Source organism: Lagenorhynchus albirostris, chromosome 1 (assembly GCF_949774975.1).
Source record: "Lagenorhynchus albirostris chromosome 1, mLagAlb1.1, whole genome shotgun sequence".
NCBI classification, from domain to species: domain Eukaryota; kingdom Metazoa; phylum Chordata; class Mammalia; order Artiodactyla; family Delphinidae; genus Lagenorhynchus; species Lagenorhynchus albirostris.
In genome coordinates this window covers 21,079,376-21,097,293 of record NC_083095.1, presented here as the reverse complement: position 1 = coordinate 21,097,293, position 17,918 = coordinate 21,079,376, and the positions used below count along the sequence as shown (strand labels likewise).

Sequence of the window (17,918 nt, the reverse complement as noted above, 5' to 3'; positions counted from 1 at the left end):
GGGTTTAAAAGAGGAAAAAAAGTTGAATATTTCTTCCTTCAGTAAAGTCTCCCCAGACTATGTGACCTTTCCCTAACACATACTTCCCAGCACCTCAAATTTACTTTTGGTAACATTTGTTCATTGTTTCTTTCAGCTGTCTTGTTTACCTGTATATCTCAAGGTGCCCAGAAAAGTAACTGGCACACAGTAGGCATTCAATAAATATTTGTTAAATGATCAAATGGAATTCAAGGCATAGAATCATTAGGGTGGTGAAAGTTGGGTTGTGACTTTTGAAACTGGTAGGATAAAGTTCTTTTGGGCAGGATACAGATTGGGAATAGGGTACAGCAGTTAACACTGTGTATCCTACATGTACCTGTGAAGATAGGTGGTAACAAAATGTGAATTGCTTAGTCATTTTGGAAAACCAACTGCCTATCGCTATTAAAATTACAAACATATATAACTTTTGATTGAGGAGATCCCTTCTTGGGAATTACCAGTATGTAAGAATGTATGAACAGGGATAATTATTGCAAGTTCGTTCATGGTATAAAATCCTGGAAAAAGTAAATGCCTAACTTTAGAAGAATGACAGAAACAATCATGGCATATCCATACTATGGAATATTATGCAGCCATTAAAAATTTAAATACAGCTATAATAATTGACTTCGAAGAATAGCCAAGAGATACTGCTAACTCAGGTGAACAAGACGAAGAAGGGTGTTTGTTATATGATTCTTTTTCTATATATACATAAATATAAACACAAATGACTCTATGAGTATGGATAATAACAGTTTCATATAGATATATATTTAATACTAGCTGAATTATTAATAAGGGCAGTGTTAGAGGGGCACTGATATAGTTGGGAGGGAGAGGTGGAAGTGAAACAGAGCAAAAGAAAATAAAAGACCACAAAGGCTGGGGCTTCCCTGGTGGTGCAGTGGTTGAGAGTCCGCCTGCCGATGCAAGGGACACGGGTTCATGCCCCGGTCCGGGAGGATCCCACATGCTGCGGCTCGGCCACAACGAGAGGCCCGTGTACCGCCAAAAAAAAAAAAAAAAAAAAGACCACAAAGGCAAATGTTATAATTGATTAATGCACTTATATAAATTTATATTTGCATATAGATATATTTATAGACATTTACAAAGAAAAAATACAAAAATGCTTTTATCTTTTTTTGTCAAGGTAAAATTGACACATAACCTTATATTAGTTTCAGGAGTACAGCATGATGATTTGATATTTATACATATTGTGCAGTGATTACTGCAATAATTCTAGCTAACATCGGTTACCATATACAATTATAAATTTGTTGATGTTGTTGTTTAGAAAATGGCTTTCAAGCAGGAAAGGGGGCTTGAAAGAATATTGTAGGAGGCTGTTGTCCTGAAAAAATAAATGTATGTTATGGTCCCAGTATGCTAAGGTTTTGCAGTAAATCAGTTCTAAGAGGAAGAAAGGGCCAGCTGTGTGGTACGTCTAGACTTCAGCCACACCAGTAGGAGCGCTGGATTACTTTGGGAGGAGGTGGGCACGGAGTAGGACCCCTGAAGAGACACAGTAGGTACACACACAGCCCCACGCACATGGCCTAGGGCAGTAGCCATCAGCCCTAATGCATCCCAGCCAAGTGCGAGGAGACTGAGCCCCCTGCCACCCCAACCCGGGAAGCCAGATCTACTCAAACGTAAGGCTTGGGTGCAACAGTCTAAAAAGTTACCTAGATTGTTTTCTCCTGCCATGTGTACCCTGCTCTTCATTTTCATAATATGTATCACATTTCACATTTATTTATGGATTAGTCACTGATGTTCATTCTCCCTTCCTCCACACACACCTCTCTATGGGAAGGTACTTAGACTCATCGTGACATCCTCAGAACTTAGCATGGTGCCTGTACTTAGTAAAACTTGAAGAATATTTGTTGAAGGTTCATAAACATGCATTTTCTATACTGTCAAATACATAAGGTAGTGATAGTTACTATTTTGTTGTTGTTATGAGCCCACTTGGGACTTTAATGAAAGCTATGAAACTTCTTCCCAGAAAAATTCAGAATTTTGTCACATTTTCTGTGGATTCATTGACCCCCTAAAGCCCATTCATGTAGGGTTCGTCATTTCCAAATTATGTTAATTTCCCATTTGAAACAGCAGATGTGAACTTTTACAGAGTACTTACTTGTCAGACTTTGAGCTGTTGAGCATATAATATTTCAGTTAATCCTTATAGCTCTAGGAGGTAAGTCCTGTTTTTACTTTTTAAACAGATGAAGAGTCAATTTGAGAGAGACTGACTGACTTACCCAAACTCACAGAGCTAATTAGTAGCAGAGCCAGGGCTCAAACCGAGATTTTTTTTTTTATTCTAGCCTGAGTCTGCACTCCTAACCACTGAAAACCATCTGCCCGTTCTCTGTTTCCACCCATGGTAAGCGATGGACTTATCCAGTGAAGACATTTAATCTCCCCTAGTAAGTCTGAAATGATGATATTAGCTGGCTTGAGCTCCTGACTTGATGTGAGCAAAGTCTCCTTGATCAAACAGGACAGGCTGTTCCCCCAACAGCACTCTTCATGCTCAGAGAGTCTACATTCCTGCTGCACTTGTTTAGCAGTTGGCAGAGCTGTGACTCCGAATTATCTCATGCATGTTTCAAACCATTTAAATTGTCATTGTAGGATTTTGCCTATTAGCAAAATACCATCCCCTGAATACTGATTATGTAAAGTAATACAATTGCCTGGTGATAGGAAAGCAATGACTTCTTGAATGTAGTCCAGCAGTATGACTGCTCTTTTTCAATGAAATGTAAGGAAGTTGCTTCTGCAATATTCTTTATGTGATTAGATAGATTCAGGGTGTATTCATATTTTACCCCATGTTGATAGAAAAATAAACAGGCACAGTATTTTAAAAAATGCTTAATTGCACATCTAAATGTCCTTTGTCATTGAGGCTAAAGAAGAGTAAAACACGCCTTTCGCATTTTTCAGCCCTCTTCTTTGGTGGTGACATTTTCATCAGAGATTGAGTGAACCCAAGAATACTAAATACACTCTTGGCATAGGATTTAGCTCTTAGCTGGCCAGTCCCAGGTTGGGGGATGGGGAAAGCACTCTTGGTTAAATCTGGAGCTTTTAGCATGCTGGTGATTGGTCAGCTGAGTTATTCACTTTTAAGCTTCATCATTTTCACATTTAAAGCGATTTCAGTCAGTAAGAGAAAATTGCACTCATTATATCCAAATGCAAATATATGTTTAGAAAGCATGTGGTTTAGAAAACAAATGGGATACAATCCCAACAGTAATGCCTCATAGGGGCATCTGCACACCTCTGTCTCCTAGCTCTTTATAATCATCATATTGTCATGCCTCCCTCCATGAAATAAGGAGATACATTTAATTGTGTCACTCTTCCCATGGGCATCAAGGAGATATATTTATTTGTGTCACTCTTCCCGTGGGCATGAAGTGGAGCTCTCCCACCCCTATTATTTTTATTTCTTGCTTTCTGCACCAGTGACTATACTAATCAGATAAAACTGGGCCCGAAATCATGCAGAAATCCTAGGTAATGCTCTTAGAGAGGACTGTCTTATCCCCAGGAGATCTCAAAATTAGGAAACAACTTCCCTTAGAATTCCTTTAGAATTACCACCAGCACCGATCTTCAATTAGGGATCCTTAAGGGCTTGCCTGAAGTTAGCTTGTTTGCAGTAGATTAAAGATGGTTGCAAATTTTCTATTACTCTGCCCATTGGGAGATGGAGGCCAATTCATCTCCATGGAATCTGGGCTCACCTAGTGACTTCCTTGACCAATTCAGAGAAAAAGACATTCTGAGACTTCAAGGCCATGTCATAAGAAGCCTTGCAGCTTCTGCCCATGTCTCTTGGAACACTCTTTCTAGGTGCCTCGAGCTGTGATATAAGAAGTCTGCCGACTCTGAGATCATGTGCTGGTACTCCCCATGATAGTTCCAGCAGACCCCAGCCTTCCAGCTATCTCTGCCACTGCACCAGTTTTTTTGTTTTTTGATCTTTTTAAATATGTCAGTGTAGGTTTTATTGTTATGCAGGTGTAGTGAAGCCAGTAAATCAGGAGATGACTGCCATTGAAAAGATAGTTTGATACTCATAGTTTCTGAAAAGAAAGGGCATGCCTGGCCATACAGGGCCACATGAGGACGCACTGGAGTTGATAAGATGGCAGAGGAGTAAGGCGAAAGCATGGACAAGGGCCTGTATTTTGGTTCTTGTGGGAAGGAATGGAAGAGGCAGGGAAATTGGCTAATTTGAATAATTTCAGTGGCCTTCCAGGTATAGGGGCTGACCCTAGTTGTCTGGTACCTGGCTGTGGGGTGATTAAAACAGAGGAGTATTTCCTCCGAGTGTAAATGCTCTATGAGAGCCCAATAAAGAGAAGAGGGATAAAGATTTTGGAGTGGGTTGGTTTGTGTATGAAAGGTACTCTTGCTATCTCTAGGAACTGGCTAGCCCTGTGAGAGGCAGTCTCTCCCACGTCAGCAAGAGCCCAGATGCCAGAGCATCAAGAGTACAGAAAATAAGGAAATGTTGTTAATACAACCAGAAATGTGAGTGAAGCCGTCTTAGACCCTCCAGACCTGCCTATCTGCCAGCTGAGTACTGAGAGAACTCCATCAGTGCCATGTGTACCTGAAGAATCACCCAGTTGACCCCTGCCCCAATTCCTGCCCCACAGATTTACGGGATATAATAAAGAAATATTGTTTTCTTCTGCCGAGTTTGTTATGTTAGTTAACTGGGGTATTGCACCACAAGTTTAGAGCCCTTTCACTTTCTGCCCATTCACCAGAAATCCATTAGAATGAGTATTCATTCTTGATCAATGACAAAACTCAGCAAAATTTTGAGTAACGTTGATTTCTTTGTATCTTTTGGCAGAATTCTACTTAGATAATATAATTAATCAGATTTCTTTTAGCTATTCTGATAAACAAGAAAACCACATACAAAATATAAAATCACACAGATGAATACTAGAAATGACTTCTGGGTTTTATATTATAAAATTACAACATTTTCAAACTTAAGTAGTTCAACTAATGTTTTTCAGACTGACTCTGCCAAAGGCTAGTGGGTGGGGCTTCCAGCTGATATTGACATAAATGGACTGTGAGGATAAATGGTCATGTTGAAAATGATGCGGCTACTCAGGGAAAAATGAAGAAAACCAATGCCATCTCTATTTCCATACAAATTAACTTCAGAGGATCTTATAGTTCTCCCAAACAGTTCTTGCACGGCTGGCTTGAGTAGTGTCTGCATTTCCCTGTCCTACAGCTGCCTCCATCTGGAATTTAATATGCACTCATCTCTTTTCCATTCCAGGAGGGATATGTAATGAAAATCTCCATATTAGTCATCAGCTGTCAACACTGACAAATTTCAATTACCATCCTCTGGTAGCAGTTCACACTAGAGAAGGAAATCAGGATGGCACACTGGGATAGAATACTTGTGACAGATCTATTTTAATTGCCTTTCTTATCCACATTTAGCCTCTATCATTTTGACAGGAGAAAGAAACAGAGGAGGTAACTTTTTCTGCCAGTGATAAAGCGGGGTGGGATGGGGAAATAAGCTTCTAGGAAGAGACTGGGTAACACGTACCAACATATAGACTGGCGTTGATTGCTGGGGGTGCTTTCCTTTCACTGTGAGGCCTGTGGTGGTAACTTTCTGCTTATCAAAATACTTTGCATTTAATCAGCTGCCTGGTAGGATGCTCCTGCTGGTCGTCCATAAATTATTCATCAATTAAAAAGACTTGGCATGATCTTTTTTTTTTTTGCCTCATTTTCTGAGAGATGAATTTTCAAGAGCCCATAGCGGTAGTTTCCCTTAGTGAGTTCTCACTTCTTCTCATTCCTTGCAACAGTACTGTTCATTTAGCCTTTTGGTTGCAGCTTGATGGTTGCATCAGAGGCTACCTCTGCAGTGATGGATCATGTTGAGTTGTGCTATTTTGCTCTTGCTTCGTTCTTTTTCTTTAATCCGGATGGATCTAAGTGCTTTTCTCAAAATAAGGAGAAAATGTTTTTCTCTAATAAAACATGTCAAAAAATCATTTAAGGCCTCTGGGTTTTCACAGACCCATTTCTCATGGGATTTTTCACTGTGGGTTCTATTCCTTCGGTGACCTGGTTTCTGTTATGATCCAGTCAAAATGAAATTAAGGTATCTTTCTGTAATAACAATTTGCTAATATTTATTGGCCCTAGCTATACTTCACGTTTGGATTACAATAGGTAACTTATGTTAATCATCAGAAACCCCTATGAAGTAGATACTGTTATTATCCATTTGTTGCAGATGAGAAATAAGCTCAGAGGTTTTTAAGTAGCTCTCTCATGGTTACACAGCTAGAAAATAGTGAACCTGGGATTCATTCTCAGGGAGTCGGACTCCAGAATCTGATTCCCAGTTTCTGTGCTGCACTACGCGTTGGGAGCTCATGTCTGCAATGTTTTATTAACCGTTTTAGTCATTATTACTGCCCTGCAGAAGACTAGCATCCTCCTGGGGACTTACAAATTCATTATTGTTTTGAAAACTAGAAAGAAAGGATAATGTGGTTTCACCTATCTCAGGAAAAGACCAAAACAGCTAAGCTAGAGAATTAACGGCCAGAGACAAGGACAATAGTTAGATTTGAAAAAATTAGTAAAGGAGTTGACTAAGGCATTTCTGAATTTAGGAAAGAGTAACACCGGGAGTGAAAATGGAGCCAGATGGACCCAAACGGGTCTATCCATGACTTCTCTGTAGTCTTTTCTAGATATGGAACCACAGCGTTAGCCTGGATTCTTTCTCTCTTCTATCCCCCCTTTTCTCCATTAAGTTTTTGTTCAGGCTGGATCCAGAGTATTCTAAGAGTTGTATTCACACAGTTATATGATAAGGGAAGACATGTCACTTCTTAATTCTAATCCTTAAACTAATGCAACAAAAACTGTGCAAACTGCTATGCAAATTAGCATAGTCCTCCTGAATCTTCAGGGTGTCAAATGGATGTTCCTTTCACCAGAAGGACTCTGAGAAACAAGTTATGAGTAAGGTGTTAATGAAGTTTCAATTTTGAGAAGGCAGTTAAGACAGGAGAGAGAGCATGCGGAGCTGTGGATGCCTGGCCCAGAAGGAGGCAAATGACAATCATTATAAATCATAGTGGAATTGAGAGGGGTTAAAGAGGTAATTAAAATCTTTCTTCTGAATAGAGATTGCAACCTTAAAGTTGAAAGAATGGCCTTGGTGGAATTTAATAGACCTCTTCCTAATTATTAAAAGGATAAACCCCATCATTTGATAGAGTGTTCCTTTTTAAATGCAAGCAAATCAAAACCACCCCGGGGCATGTGAATTACTGTGCTCATTTATAAACTATAAAGTGCCTTATATTTAAGAGAATGCATATGACAAGCTGAAGACAAATCTATGAATATATTTAGATTTGCTAGTGCCAAGATTTCTTACACTTTTTTAGGAAGTATCTCAAATGAGATATAATGCAGCTCTGGAAATATCAGGACTCATTTAATGCTTGCTGCTTGGTATAATCAAGGAGTCTGTGTAAAGCAGGATTGTCTTTAGAATGATTAGTATGTTAGCACAGATTTGAGTTATAAATGTCATAGTTATCCCTGCCCCGTGTGTATGACACATATATCATGTAGCTTTCCAGCACCTGACATATAAGGCTTGGGGAGGGGCTTACATTTATTGCATATGTATTATATATTAGGAAATGTTTGGACTCTGAAAATTATTTTATTGAACTCTCCAAGCAGTTTTGTCCATAAGGCTTCATTAGTACTGTTATACATATGAGGAAACTGAGACTCGGAGAACTGAAGTCAGATGGCCACAGGTCATAAGACTGTAACTGTAAAAGCTGAGTTTAAATTCAAGGTCACTGGCCTTTAAAGTAAATACTTTCTATTATTATATCCTGCTGTCTTCTAGAATAATATAGGTACTTCCTGTATATAGTAGGTGCTTAATAAATCTTTGTCGTATGAACTCTAAGAATCAATCCATATGTACTCAATGGATTTGAAATTTTATTAAGAGAAAAAGTGGAATAAAGTACAATTAAAAGCAACATGTAAATATTATTAAAATGATAGATGTAAACATATAGATATGATAACGTTTATAGAAACTCAGAAATTGCTACTATTGAAGTATAGTATTTATCAAGGGACTCTTCTCTGAGAAGAAAACTTTGCTTTTTTAAAATGTGGAATTCCTGAATAAAACTTCCTCTCCACATGTTCTTACCAGTCCCTTCAGAAAAACATATTATTTTTCAATATTACATACTAGAAGGTGCCTAAAAGCCTACTTATCCTGCAGTAGTTTTATCTCAGCACATTTTCCTTTCAGTAATAAGGTAAATTAAGACCACCTTCAGGTGATTTTTTTTTTTTTTTGACAGAGTACACAGGCAACCATAAAGTTCCCCCAATGAAAATGTCCTCAAGTGAAATGCTCTCCTTAGGTCCTCAAGAAAATTTTAGGACTGGCAGCGTGTCCTCAAGAATAAATATCTCATTTGAGTAAGGCATGCTTGACCTTGAGAAGCAGCTGGGGATTCTGAACATCAAGCCATGTGACTTCCCAAAGGCCACAATCAATTAATTGCTGACTGTGTGTTGACTGTATCTTTGTGAGTCCTGGAAAAAAAAAAAGACAGAAGTAGCTTTTGGCTTAGTTTATTTGGTTAGAAGGGCCCCTGAAGACCAGTTTGGATGACACAAAAGTCAAGCCACTTTGGGATGATTTGATTAAGGTGCTTCAGTTGGCATTTACATAATGTAAAGTGAATTCCATCAAATTGCAGGGAAGCAGGGCTTCCCTGGTGGCACAGTGGTTGAGAATCTGCCTGCGAGTGGGCCTTTAGGCCCCAAAGCGGGACTCCACGGCCTCTCTGCTCACTCTTCTGCCTTCCGCTTCTTCCTCCGCCGCCAGAGGCCAGCCCAGGGCGTAGCCGCGGCTGGGCCTCCCTTTGGACCCGACTCCGAGAGACATCACTTCCTGGTTGGGTGTTTCCGGGTCGCCGCGGCCCCGGGCTACTGGTGTCTGTTCCCTGCAGCCGGCCAGAGCTGCGAGAGCCCAGCCGGGCCTGGTTTCGGTGGCGGCTGTGGCTCCTTCTTGCTCCCCTCGGCCGGGGCGTCCTCGGCGGCAGTGCCGGGAGCACTCTGCTGGTCCAGGCAGGCGACATATCAATGCTTTTAGCAATGTCCCTGCCTCTGTCTCAGAAGTCATGGAGGAAATAAGGTAGCCCCGTCCTTGGATCGGATCGGATGGGGAAGCCCAGTTCAATGGATGCAAAATATAAGGATGACTTATTTTGGAAGTACATGCAGTTTCATGAAGGCAAAGTGGACACCACCCCCAGCAAGCAGCAGCCTGGCAGTGATGAGTCCCTGCGGGTGGCAGCCTCGACCCTGCTCAGCCTGCACAAGGTGGATCCCTTCTATCGATTCCGGCTGATCCAGTTCTATGAGGTGGTGGAGAGCTCTCTGTGCTCACTGAGCTCCTCCAGTCTGCGGGCTCTGCACTGTGCCTTCAGTGTGCTCGAAACAGTGGGTGTCAACCTTTTCCTCTACCCGTGGAAGAAGGAATTCAGAAGCATCAAGACCTACACGGGCCCCTTTGTTTATTACGTCAAGTCCACATCACTGGAAGAGGACATCCGAGCCATCCTGAATTACATGGGCTACGTGCTCAAGTTGGGGACTGCGTACAAGCTCAAAGAGCTGGTAGAGACCCTCCAAGTGAAGATGGTCTCCTTTGAACTCTTTCTGGCCAAGGTGGAGTGTGAACAGATGCTGGAAATCCACTCCCAAGTCAAGGACAAAGGCTACTCTGAGCTGGACGTGGTGAGCGAGCGCAAGAGCAGCGCGGAGGACGTGCGAGGCTGCTCAGATGCCCTGCGGCGGCGGGCCGAGGGCCGGGAGCACCTGACAACCTCCATGGCCCGCTTAGTGCTCCAGAAGTTGGCCAGCGAGCGGGCAGCCAAGGACTACTACAAGCCCCACGTGACCAAGCCCTCAAGGTCGGTGGACACCTATGACAATTACTGGGAGAGCCGGAAGCCGCCCCTGAAGACCTCGTTGAGCTTGCGGAAGGAGCCTGTGGCAGCAGACTTGGGGGACGACCTCAAGGACAAGATCAACTGCCCGTTCCTCTCGCTCCTGACCATGTCCAGCTCCCCCCACGGCAGCCCGGATGACCTGCCATCCCCCTCCCCCAACAATGGCCTTGGCTTGCTGCGTGGCATGTACTTCTCCGCTCAGGAGAATGTGGATCTGTACACAGACTCGGAGCCCAGGGCCACGTACCGGGGGCAGGATGCCCTGCGGCCAGATGGCTGGCTGGTCAGAAATGACGCCCATTCCATCTACCAGAAGCGCTCGCCCCCCGCCAAAGAGTCCGCCCTCTCCAAGTGCCAAAACTGCGGTCTGTCCTGCAGCTCCTCCCTCTGCCAGCGCTGCGACAGCCTGCTCACCTGCTCCCCGGCCTCCAAGCCCGGCGGCTTCCCCAGCAAGGCCTCCGCCCACGACAGCCTGGCCTATGGGTCATCTCTGCGGGAGAAGTATGCAGGCCAGACGCAGGGCCTCGACCAGCCGCTGCACCTCCACTCGAAATCCAAGCCCTCCCCTGCAGCCGCCTCCCTCTGTGGCTTCTGTGACCGCCCGGGGGCCGCCAACACCTGCACGCAGTGTTCGAAAGCCTCCTGCGACGCCTGCCTCAGCACCTACCATTACGACCCCTGCTGCAAAAAGAGCGAGCTGCACAAGTTCATGCCCAACAACCAGCTGAACTACAAGTCCGCCCAGTTCTCCCATCTCGTGTACAGATAGACTCGACCTTGCACCTCCCTGCTACAAGGTGACCTTTCTGGTTTCATGGGGAAGAAATGTTAAGGCGTTGATCCCAGAAGCAGAGGCCTGCACTTGACCATGTGGTTGTGGGGGGGGGGGATCCTGTGGCCTGCTGTCCCACGTGGGAGTTCCCGTATCGACTCAGATATGTCAGCTGATGGCTGCTTTGCCGCCTGGCAAGAGAGACGGGTGGCACTTGCATTCAGATTCATTTTTGCTAATCACTCCCTGTTCCGTTCTTTTGTTTTTGTCTCTCAAAGAGGATCTCTATCTCTGGGACTCTTGCCATGCCGACTGCTCCCACGGCAAAGCCAACTTGGACTGGGAAGGGCCCTCCAGGTCCCCTCCAAACGCCCACCTGATGTAGTGAGCTAGAGACCTGTTGGCTTGTGAAATGAGCCCTCCTGCCACACTGGGCCTCATCCACTGGCTCAACCCTCCACCACAATTTCCCAAACACGAGGATCCCCGGCGGCAGCCCCCCCACCCAACTTCACTGCCTCTCCACGAATCGAAGGTGACCCGAGTCCAGGATTCGCTTAATGTCATCCTGTTGCCTCCACAGCTCAGTTCAGCCTTGGGGTTTGTGAAGTTGGCTCTAGCGCTCTGAAGAGTGGACCTTCCACACTGGGACTGACTTTTCCCCCCTTTCTGTTGTTTTCACATGCCTCTCTTACTTTACTGTAAATAGATATTTTTGAGATTTATTTTTAAATAAATATTCAACTTGCTGTATGTTTCAAAGTGGTTTAAACATTAACGATGTAGCTATTTATAAAAATGCCCCGGGTTCTTTAGTCTTCCAGGGGAGGGGCTCATGCCCTTCCACCTTGTATCCTCCACTCGCCACAGCCCGAGGGTAGAGTGGAGATTGCAGGGGCAGAGGAGGAACAGAGACTATGTCCCCTGAGTTGGTGGAGGGCCAATGTCTTCCCTACAATACATTTCTAACACCTACCTCCAGTGTGCACTTGGGGGTTAGTCCGGGCCGAGAGGTCTGTGCGCCTGCAGACTGTGACAACCTAGTGACAATTCAGGAACCTCACCCTGTGGATCTCCGGCCTGGTTTTTGCCGCTTGCTGAGTGTGAACCTTGCACTCCAAACTTCTTGAGTTTCAATTCAGAAGGAAGATCGTTTGGGATTCCCACCACTCCTCTATCTCAGTCCTCTTCTCTTCCTTCACCTGTTTCCCAGGATTCCTCTACAACATTTGTGACCTTTTTGCGCTAAAAGTGGGCAGGAGCCGGCATGCGCCCATCAGACAGATGTGTCCTGAGATTCTTAGCTGAGCCTCAGTGCTTCTAAACCCAAAGGCCTCTTAAACTCCTCATGTGAATTGCTGACCCCGGATTTCCTTTTGGGGTGCAGAGCAGGAGTGGGGCAAGAATTTGAAAATAAAACTGCTTCCTTGTGAACTAACGGTATATTTTAGCCATAGTGTTTGTGATGTACAGAACGTTGTAGGAATTTACATGCAGTGGGTTTTCTGATAGAAGGAGGTATTCAGCTCTTGAGCAAATTTAAATCTGGCGGAATCCTGAGGCCACTGTGAATTTGCTGATGTTCTTCCAACTCAGTCAGTTGCATGATTTTAAGGTTTTCAAAATCTTCTATGGCTCTTTTTCTATATATCTAGTAGATCACGTGTAGATATTCAATGTGTATATAAAGCTGAATTTCAACCAACTTTATTACTAAGACCCACCCATTCTGGGGCATTCATCTCTGATGTTCTTCCTTTTCACGTTTCAGAAGTGGCCGTCCCTGTCCCAGTCCTGAGTTTTCTAGTTTTCCATTTCCAGACTGTATCTTATTGTATGAGGTTGCTGTGACTGAGATAAATACACGCTAATTTTAAAAAGCAGATGTTTTGCATTTGATTTCTACCAAGAGTTGAAATGTTGAGAGATGATTTTAAAAGAATAAATTAAATAAAGTGTCTTCCATTGTTAAAAAAATAAAAAGAATCTGCCTGCCAATGCAGGGGACACAGGTTCAAGCCCTGGTCTGGGAAGATCCCACATGCCGTGGAGCAACTAAGCCCGTGCACCACAACTACTGAGCCTGCACTCTAGAGCCCGCAAGCCACAACTACTGGAGCTCGCGTGCCTAGAGCCTGTGCTCCGCAACAAGAGAAACCACCGCAATGAGAAGCCCATGCACTGCAACGAAGAGTAACCCCCGCTCGCCGCAACTAGAGAAAGGCCGCGCGGAGCAACAAAGACCCAACATAGCCAAAAATAAATAAATAAAAATAAATAAATCTATGAAAAAAAAATTGCAGGGGAGCATGTTACCTTTAATTCCTGCCCCGTACTCTTCATTACTATATGAAAAAGTCTTTTCATCTCATTTTAGATTATTTCCAAATCATATTCCAGGTGCTCTCACTTTCTTACTTGTTCCTTCAAACTTTTATTTCCTAATTGGAGGTTTTGAGGCAGCTAAAATAAATTGAAAAATTATAGCATGAAAAAATATTCAATATTTAGTTAATGAATATGTGTAAAACACTTACAAAGGCTTTATATATTATTTCACTTAATCCGATGAGTTAGTTACTCTACCATCCATAGTTTGCAGATAAGAAAACTGAGTCGGGGCTTCCCTGGTGGCACAGTGGTTGAGAGTCTGCCTGCCGATGCAGGGGACACGGGTTCATGCCCTGGTCCGGAAAGATCCCACATGCCGTGGAGCGGCTGGGCCTGTGAGCCATGGCCGCTGAGCCTGCATGTCCGGAGCCAGTGCTCCGCAATGGGAGAGGCCACAACAGTGAGAGGCCCGCGTACCGCAAAAAAAAAAAAAAAGAAAGAAAACAGTCTCAAAAGCTTGAAAGAAATTTTCCAAGGTTACACTTGTAATAAAAGGTGAATTCAAGTTTCAAACTAAGGCCTGTATTTTTTCAACATCCATGTTTATCTTATGACTCTGTGTTATCATCCTTCAGTTTAGGTGGGAAAGCTGTAACCTCACATTAATTGTCTCTTTTATCATGTTTCATCTACTTGTATTCATTCATGTAACAACCATTTATTGAGAGACTAATATATGCAGGTTATTGAAGACTGATACAAGGCACAATGTCCTCTCCAATTTTTTTCTTTTTTTGCAAAAGCTGAAATTTGGTGTGAAATATCATTATGATCCTTTTTAACATCACTTATTCAATGATTTTTATTTCATTTATTGATCCAAGACAAGCCAATATCCCTTGTCATCTGGTAATGAGCACTTAAAGCATGAAGATCCCTGCTCTTGTCCATTTAAGCCAGCATTTCACACTGAGCTACTCAGTTTCTCTGCATCCCTTTTTGTCCCTGTCTTGCTCTTTTCTGTGACTCTTCTCATTTTAGTTTTTTGGCCTTGATATTCTTTGGACTGATGTTCAAAAAATACTTCTACTCTCAGATAAGAAAACACGATAATCAGAATGATTTTTACCTCTCTTTTTGTCCCTCATACACAGATGTTCAACAAGAATAACAAAGCAGTTAATGTTTTATACTGGTCTTTAAGTTCAAGTGAAATTTTTTCATATTTCATAGGGATTTCTGGATTCAATATCTTCTTATGTCAACAGCAAAATCTCAGTTTTTTTGGGTACTATACTTTCCCTCTATTACGATAGTTATATTGCCTTGCTACACTTGTATATCTCTATTTCTACCACTATGTTGTATACTCTTTATAATCAAGAATTTGTTATGGTTGTCACCACATCCAGGCTTAGCACAAGGCCAAAGAGCAGACACTCAATAAAGATGACTGGTCCAATTTCCTTAACTAATAAATGTATGAACCTTTGCATTGGAGACACATCGATGAACTAAGTCAGACAAGGTCCCTACCCTTATGGGGTTTATGACCTTGAATTTATTTCAGAAAGAGTAGACAGAAGAGAGGGAAAAAATAAGGAAAGATAATCTAATACTATATGAGTAACTGCAGTGTGTGAAGTAATGTTAGCTATCTTATGTTTGCTGCCCCACTTAATGTTTTAGTGGGGCAGGAAATAAATCAATCTTTCATCACAAAGGCAGTAAATCAGTCTTTCCTAAACGTTTGTGTTACATCCTAATAGGAAAATAAACCTAAGTCATCAACCTTTCTGGAGCATGATCATTTGGTAGTTGTTACTTCTGGGAGTCCTTTTCCTTCAGCAAAGGTAGAAACTGGATTTACTGTTGTTGTCACATTTGGGTTCATCATTGTGAATAATAAGCGTGTCACTTTTTTTCTCTACTGATCTTCTCATCCTTCGGGCATTTGTTGGTAATAACTCACTACTCTGTTGTATTTATTTTAAGAAAATAAACTTATAACCATGGATCTATAAAACTGCTTTTCCCCTGTCATATCACAGTGTGGGGGCCAGGTGGGAGAAGTAAGTGGGCTTAACATAGCTATCAAAATGAGAGTTTTGTACTTGTTGTTGAGGCTACTTTCTTGAACTGAAAGATGATCTCTATTTGTTTTCTCTACACACTGTATATTTTAGAGCTAGGGGTTGGTGGAGACTAACTTGCAGGAAGAACACCTCCAGAAACTATATGCGTATATTCCTTTGACCTAAGGGATTGAAATAGCTTTTTAACCGTTTACCGGGAGTCAAGGCCTTACATCAAGGTTAGAAGCATAGTTGGAAACTAAAAGGCACTTTCCGTAGGAAATGAGACAGAACGCATTTTAAAGAAAGAAACAATTGTGTCAGGTTAACCCAACTGTAGTAGTGTGATTAAATCTGGGAGATGGGAGCCCCAAACCAGGCCTGATGGAAAGTGTAATACTACCTATAGTAAAGTTCTCACAGCAATTGGAGACAAAATGACAAGCGTCTGTTTGTAGATAAAAGATTAACATGGAATCTCAGGACTTTGATCACAGAATCTAAAGGAGCTAGATATTGGTTGGGTTTACAAACAAGCACAAGAGCCCAAACTCTGCTTAAGTAGAGTGGATGCGAAGAGAGGAAAAATTACCTGTTTTATTCAAAAGGGAAGATCAAAGACTCTAAGAAAATGATTTAAAATATAAATCATCAATATTGGTCAAAGGGTACAAACTTCCAGATAAACAAGTTCTGGGGACCTAATGTACGGTGTGGTGGTTATAGCTAATGATACTGTTATGGGGGCTACACCAAACTAAAAATCTTCTGTACAGCAAAGTAAAGTATCAACAAAATGAAAAGGCAACCTAACACATTTTGCAATTCTAAAATTGTATTGGGTAGAGTATCCTAGTTTGCATATTTTCTCCTTTCAGCTCTTTGAATATATTATGCCACTCCCTTCTGTGCTTCCTGTACTTAGGTATTTCTTTCTTTCTTTAGGTTTGGGGCATTTTCAGCCACTATTTCATCAAATACATTTTTGACCATTTTCTCTTTCTGTTCTCCTTCTGGGACACGTATCATGCAAATGTTGGTATGCTTAATATTACCTGAGAGGTCTCTTAAACTGTTCTCATATTTTTATATTTGTTTTCCTTTTTGCTGTTCTCTTTGGGTGATTTCCATTATTCTGTCTTCCAGATCATTTATGCGTTCTTCTGTATCACTTATTCTGCTATTCATTCTTTTTAGTGTGTCTTTTATTTCAATTATTGTATTCTTCAGTTCTGACCTATAAAAAAATGTTCACTAGTTTCTTATTAAAATTCTCACTTTGTTCATCTATTCTTTTTCCTAATTCATTTAGAGTTGTTATTACTTTTGCTTCAAATTATTTATCTGGTAAATTGTCTATTTCTGTTACATTTTATTTTTTTCCAGTGGGTTTCTCTTGCTCTTTCAGTTGAGTCCAGTTCCTCTGTCTTCTCATTTTACTTAATTTCTCTGTCTCTTTAAATTTAGGTGAAACAGTTACCTATTGTCATCCTGAAGGTTTCTCCTTATGTGGGAGCATCCCTATACAGTCTTTGTGTACTCAGTCACTTTGGCAGGAGAGCTGGATTTGATGTGAACACAAGTCCCTTCTTTCCCCAGGGTGTGCTGTCCGCTACCACCTTGGCAGAAGGTGGGGCTGGAGATGGAGGGGCTATAGGGCTGGAGCCAAGTGTAAGGCAGGGTTTCCCCTCTGCTCAGTGGCTCTTGCCACCCTATTGGAGATGGTGTAGTATCTCCAGTTCCTGGAGCATAAGCCCAGAGGATTGGGTCTGAGCTGTCTCTGTTCCTTTTAAGTGTGTGTTCTCCCCTCTCTCTGCATCAACACCCTTGCGCCAGAGGGGAATAGTGCTGGAACAAGAGGGGTCCGTGCAGGCTGTCTGCTTGTGATGGGGCATGGGCTGTGGCAGGCCAGCCCCAGACAGAGGTCTGGGCTGCTTCTGATGAGCTGTCTGTGTCAGCACCAGTAATGGCTGCCCCTGTCCCACTTAAACTCAGCTTTGGACCGGAGTATCCTTTGTCCCTCACAGCTATCACTCCCCTCCGTTTCTGCCACCCCCACCCTGATGTTGAGTCAAGCTGCTGGGCAGACAGGGCCTGTGCAGGCTCTCAGTGTGTATTGGGGTATGGGCTGTGGTGGTCCGGTTGCTGACAGAGATCGGGACCATTTCCAATGTGCTGCCTGTGTAAGTGCCAGAAGTGGCTGTCCCCATCCCACTCAGACACCACTTTGGGTCTTGGCTGCCTGTTTATTTCACAGCCAAGCATTTTCCTTGCTTGTGGCAGCCCTAGCTCCACTGTGGAGCTGCAGTGTGATGTAAGCAGGGCTGGAATGTTCACCCGGCTCAGGCTGGGGCATGCACTGAGACAGTAGTGGGAAACCAGGCAGTCTCTCAAGCTGCTTTCAATCTGCCCTCTCTGCCCTGCTTTGGGAGCAAGCCAGTGCATGTGTGCTCCTCACACGTGAAGTCAAGGCTTTTCAGTTTTCCTGTTGGTCCCACTGGCCCTCCAACCAGCCAAGGGGGCGCCTCTTCCCTTTGTCAGAACCCAGAACTAGGGCACCCAATATGTGGCCTGGACCGTTCACTCCCC

At 42.9% G+C, this 17,918-nt stretch overlaps 1 protein-coding gene across 1 annotated transcript; it reads left to right on the top strand.

The window, feature by feature from the left end:
• Nucleotides 1-9,229: 9,229 nt before the first annotated feature.
• Nucleotides 9,230-10,921, top strand: LOC132529515 (spermatogenesis-associated protein 2-like). The gene has a single exon (XM_060166103.1). The coding sequence runs from the start codon at nucleotides 9,358-9,360 to the stop codon at nucleotides 10,918-10,920; it is 1,563 nt and encodes a 520-aa protein (XP_060022086.1). The 5' UTR covers nucleotides 9,230-9,357; the 3' UTR covers nucleotide 10,921.
• The last annotated feature ends 6,997 nt before the right edge of the window (nucleotides 10,922-17,918 follow it).

Excerpts from the sequence above, each read along its gene's own strand:
- LOC132529515 (XM_060166103.1), top strand. The coding sequence starts at position 9,358 with ATGGGGAAGCCCAGTTCAATGGATGCAAAATATAAGGATGACTTATTT.